Source organism: Andrographis paniculata, unplaced genomic scaffold (assembly GCF_009805555.1).
Source record: "Andrographis paniculata isolate CXL003 unplaced genomic scaffold, ASM980555v1 Contig54END, whole genome shotgun sequence".
In the NCBI taxonomy this organism is placed as follows: Eukaryota; Viridiplantae; Streptophyta; class Magnoliopsida; order Lamiales; family Acanthaceae; genus Andrographis; species Andrographis paniculata.
The window spans coordinates 3907012-3910434 of NW_026137589.1; the positions used below are offsets into that span (position 1 = coordinate 3907012).

Here is a 3423-nt window from a genome sequence, read left to right on the forward strand (position 1 = left end):
GAATAAATGCAAGCTTGAGTTATAGATAATAAATTTTTTAAAGTGAAATAATTATTTAATATAATATAAATAATTGTTGATGTAATTTTTAAATATTAAATTAATTTTAAATAATATAAAAAATAAAACATAACTATTTGATTTGATATTTTCAGTAAAAAAAATTAATCAATAGTAAAATTTAAATTTGAATTTCATTTCTTCCCCCTATAACAAAAAATAAAGTAATTATCACTATCAATAACCACATCATATTCAATATCTTTTATTTATTTATTTATTTATTGTTTTTCATCTTCTTTATTTTGTTTGAAGTAGGGAGGAAAGTTCAAATAGTTTTACAGATAACTTCTTTGATGACTTTTATATAAACTATTGTTTAGATTAAATTTTTTTATAGTTATTACTGTTTTTATTGTTAAATGCGTTTGAATGATTAAAACTAGTTTAACTATTTTTGTTATCTAATTGCTCATATTAATTATAATCCATTCAATTTTTTTTTTTAAATAAAATTAATTTCAATACATACAACATTCAACATAAAAAAAAAGAACAAATATTAATTATTCCAACTTTCATTTTATTCATTATTCAATAAAAAAATAACCAAAACAACACTTTATTACAAAAATATTACACAAATTAAATTAAAGTAATCAACTACATAACCCATAACTCATCAAAACTGCATGCATGCATTAAAAAGAAACGAGACTAATCCGATGAAAGATGGTACTTCTTAAATTCCATCGTTGTAGATTGTTGGAACCAAGAAAAGAGAATTCTTCCTCGAGATCGATAGCCCGTCCACCTCGGTGACGTCTATGTCATCCGGGCTCATTCCTTCGGGCATGTGCCAGTCGAAATGATACATCATTTGAGACAATGGAACCACCAAATTGGCCATTCCAAAGTTCAGTCCAGGGCACTTTCTTCTTCCAGCTCCAAATGGAAGATACTCGAAGTTATTACCGAGGTAATCTAGGCTGCTGTTTTCGAACCTTTCGGGCATGAAGGTGTCGGGCTGGTCCCAATACTTTGGATCCCTTCCTAAAGACCATGCGTTGATGATCACTTTCGAATTCTTGGGAATTGTGTATCCATCGACTGTACAATTGTCTGATCTGCAAGATCTTGGGATCAATGAAGCTGGAGGATGCATTCTTAGGGTTTCTTTGATCACCCATTTTAGATATGTCAGTTTCTGAAGGTCGCCTTCTTCCACTGTCTCCTTCCCCTTTAGGGCTTCTCTTACTTCCTTCTGTACTCTTGCCATGGCGCGTGGACACCTCACCAGCTCCACTATTGCCCAGTCCATCGCCGCCGACCCCGCAGCTCCGGCGGTGAACAGATTCTGCACATATTGATTAATCAATTAATATAATAGTAATTGTTTTATTGTTAATTGAATGTTGATTTGATTTGTTAATTACGTAAAGGACGCCATTGACGTTGTCGTTGGAGATCGGGAACTGGAACTCGCCGGAGCTCTGAACCCTAAGCAAAACGTCGACCATGTCCTCGCCGCCGAACTCGCCTTTAGGGTTGGACCTGTGCTCGTCGACGATGACGCCGAGAATTGCGTCGACCTTGCGGCGCATTCTCATGAGTCTGTATTTGTTGAAGCAGAGGAGACTGAGCAGCTTCGACGACGGAAACAGGTCGGCCAATTCCAGGCCGCCGGAGATGGCGCTGGCCTTCTTCATCATATCGATAAGCACGACGCGGCGGTCCTCCGTCACGCTGCCGAACGCCGCCCGCCCCGTCGTGGTGGCGGTGTAGGCGATCGACTTCTCCGTCACGTCCACGGCTTCTCCGGCGAGCGCCGCCGCCCGGATCGACTGTAAGAGACGCGAAACCTCGTCCTGCCTCATCGACTCGAAGGATTTGACGTTCTTCGCGCTGAGCATCTCGACGATGCAAATCTTCCGCATTTGGCGCCAGTAATCGTTGTACGGACTGAACGCCATTCCCGCCTTCCACACGATGTTGGTCCCGATGCTCTCGGGCCTGTCTGCGCAGGCGGGGTCCTGGACCTTCAGGACCTCCTTCGCCGCCTCCCGGGATGAGATCACCACCGCCGATATTTCGCCGAGCTGGAGGCGCATGACGGGTCCGTACGTCTTCGCCATTTTCGCCATCATTTGGTGCGCCAGACCGCCGGAGAGGTGGTGGAGGTTTCCGATCACCGGCAGCCTCGGGGGGCACGGAGGTAATTTCACATTTTTTGCTGATCCTGATCCTGATCCTCTTCGAATTTTTAGCAGTAAGAAAATGAAGGATCCGAGGAGGAGAAGAAGAGCAGTGAAGTCGTTGAATGGAATGAGGCTGTGAATATTAATCGCCATTTTTGGATCGAATCGAACTCTTTGAAATCTTATCTGCTTTGATTTAGTTTGTGATGTGATGATCTCTGCCATTTTGGCTCTATTTATAGTGGATGCTACTTTGTCTTCTAGTGAAAGGTTGTATTTTTTTATTTTATTTTATATATATATATATATATAAATTTTAAATCGGGTGTAATTCTTTTGAAGAGTTTTGGCGATTACTGTACAAACCAATTTGAAAACGAATCTTCTCCTACGTTGACCATTCTTCCATTCTACCAGGTAGGCCTGCAAAAAATACACTATTGAATTTATTTATTTATTTATTTTATTTTACGAAAAAAAATAAAAGATTATTATCTTCATTAAAAATCCATGCACCCATCCTTCACATTTTCGAACCCATCATCTGTTTTTTTAATGTTTGCGCGTTCGACGAAACACTATAAAAAAAATATATATATATATATTTGTAACATAATTTTTTCTCTAAAATTTACATAACTAACGATAATTTCATTTGTAAATCAGTTTCTAACGTCATTAGTAGGAAAAAAAAATAAATTTAGAAAGAAAAAAAAAATTTTGTTATAAAAATATATATATATATATTTTTAGACGCGGCAGACGATGGCAAGAGGGAGGACAACCGTACACGATCGAGAAGACATTAATATATTATTATTATTATGACTCAAATTGTTTTCTCATTCCACTAGTAATATTATAGTAGTTTCCGAAAAATATCACTACAAAATTCATATAATTTATTTATTAAAAAAATTAATAAAAAATACGAGTAAAATGTTTTTTTTGTCCTTTTGAATGTATTAGTGTAAAAACTACTGACAATTATATAATAATAATGAAAAAATAGAAATAACTTTATAGAAATAAAAATATTATTTTAAGACTAATGTAGGATGAAGGAATTATAAAATACTGTATAATCCAATTTTTATTCTTTAACAAATAAAATGCTACATTATTCATTTAAATTAACACAATCTTTATTTATTAAATTAATATACATCAAATCATCGAACTTAAATTAAATTTACAAAGCTAAACAACATATAAAAATTTAAAC

General features: G+C 35.9%; 1 protein-coding gene across 1 annotated transcript; it reads right to left on the reverse strand.

The window, feature by feature from the left end:
* Positions 1–606: 606 nt before the first annotated feature.
* Positions 607–2402, reverse strand: LOC127255383 (cytochrome P450 71D95-like). Its single transcript, XM_051280887.1, has 2 exons — positions 1437–2402; positions 607–1357 (listed from the first exon to the last, which is right to left on the reverse strand). Exons 1-2 carry the CDS (start codon positions 2349–2351, stop codon positions 743–745), a joined length of 1530 nt encoding a protein of 509 aa, XP_051136844.1. The 5' UTR covers positions 2352–2402; the 3' UTR covers positions 607–742.
* Between the last annotated feature and the right edge of the window lie 1021 nt (positions 2403–3423).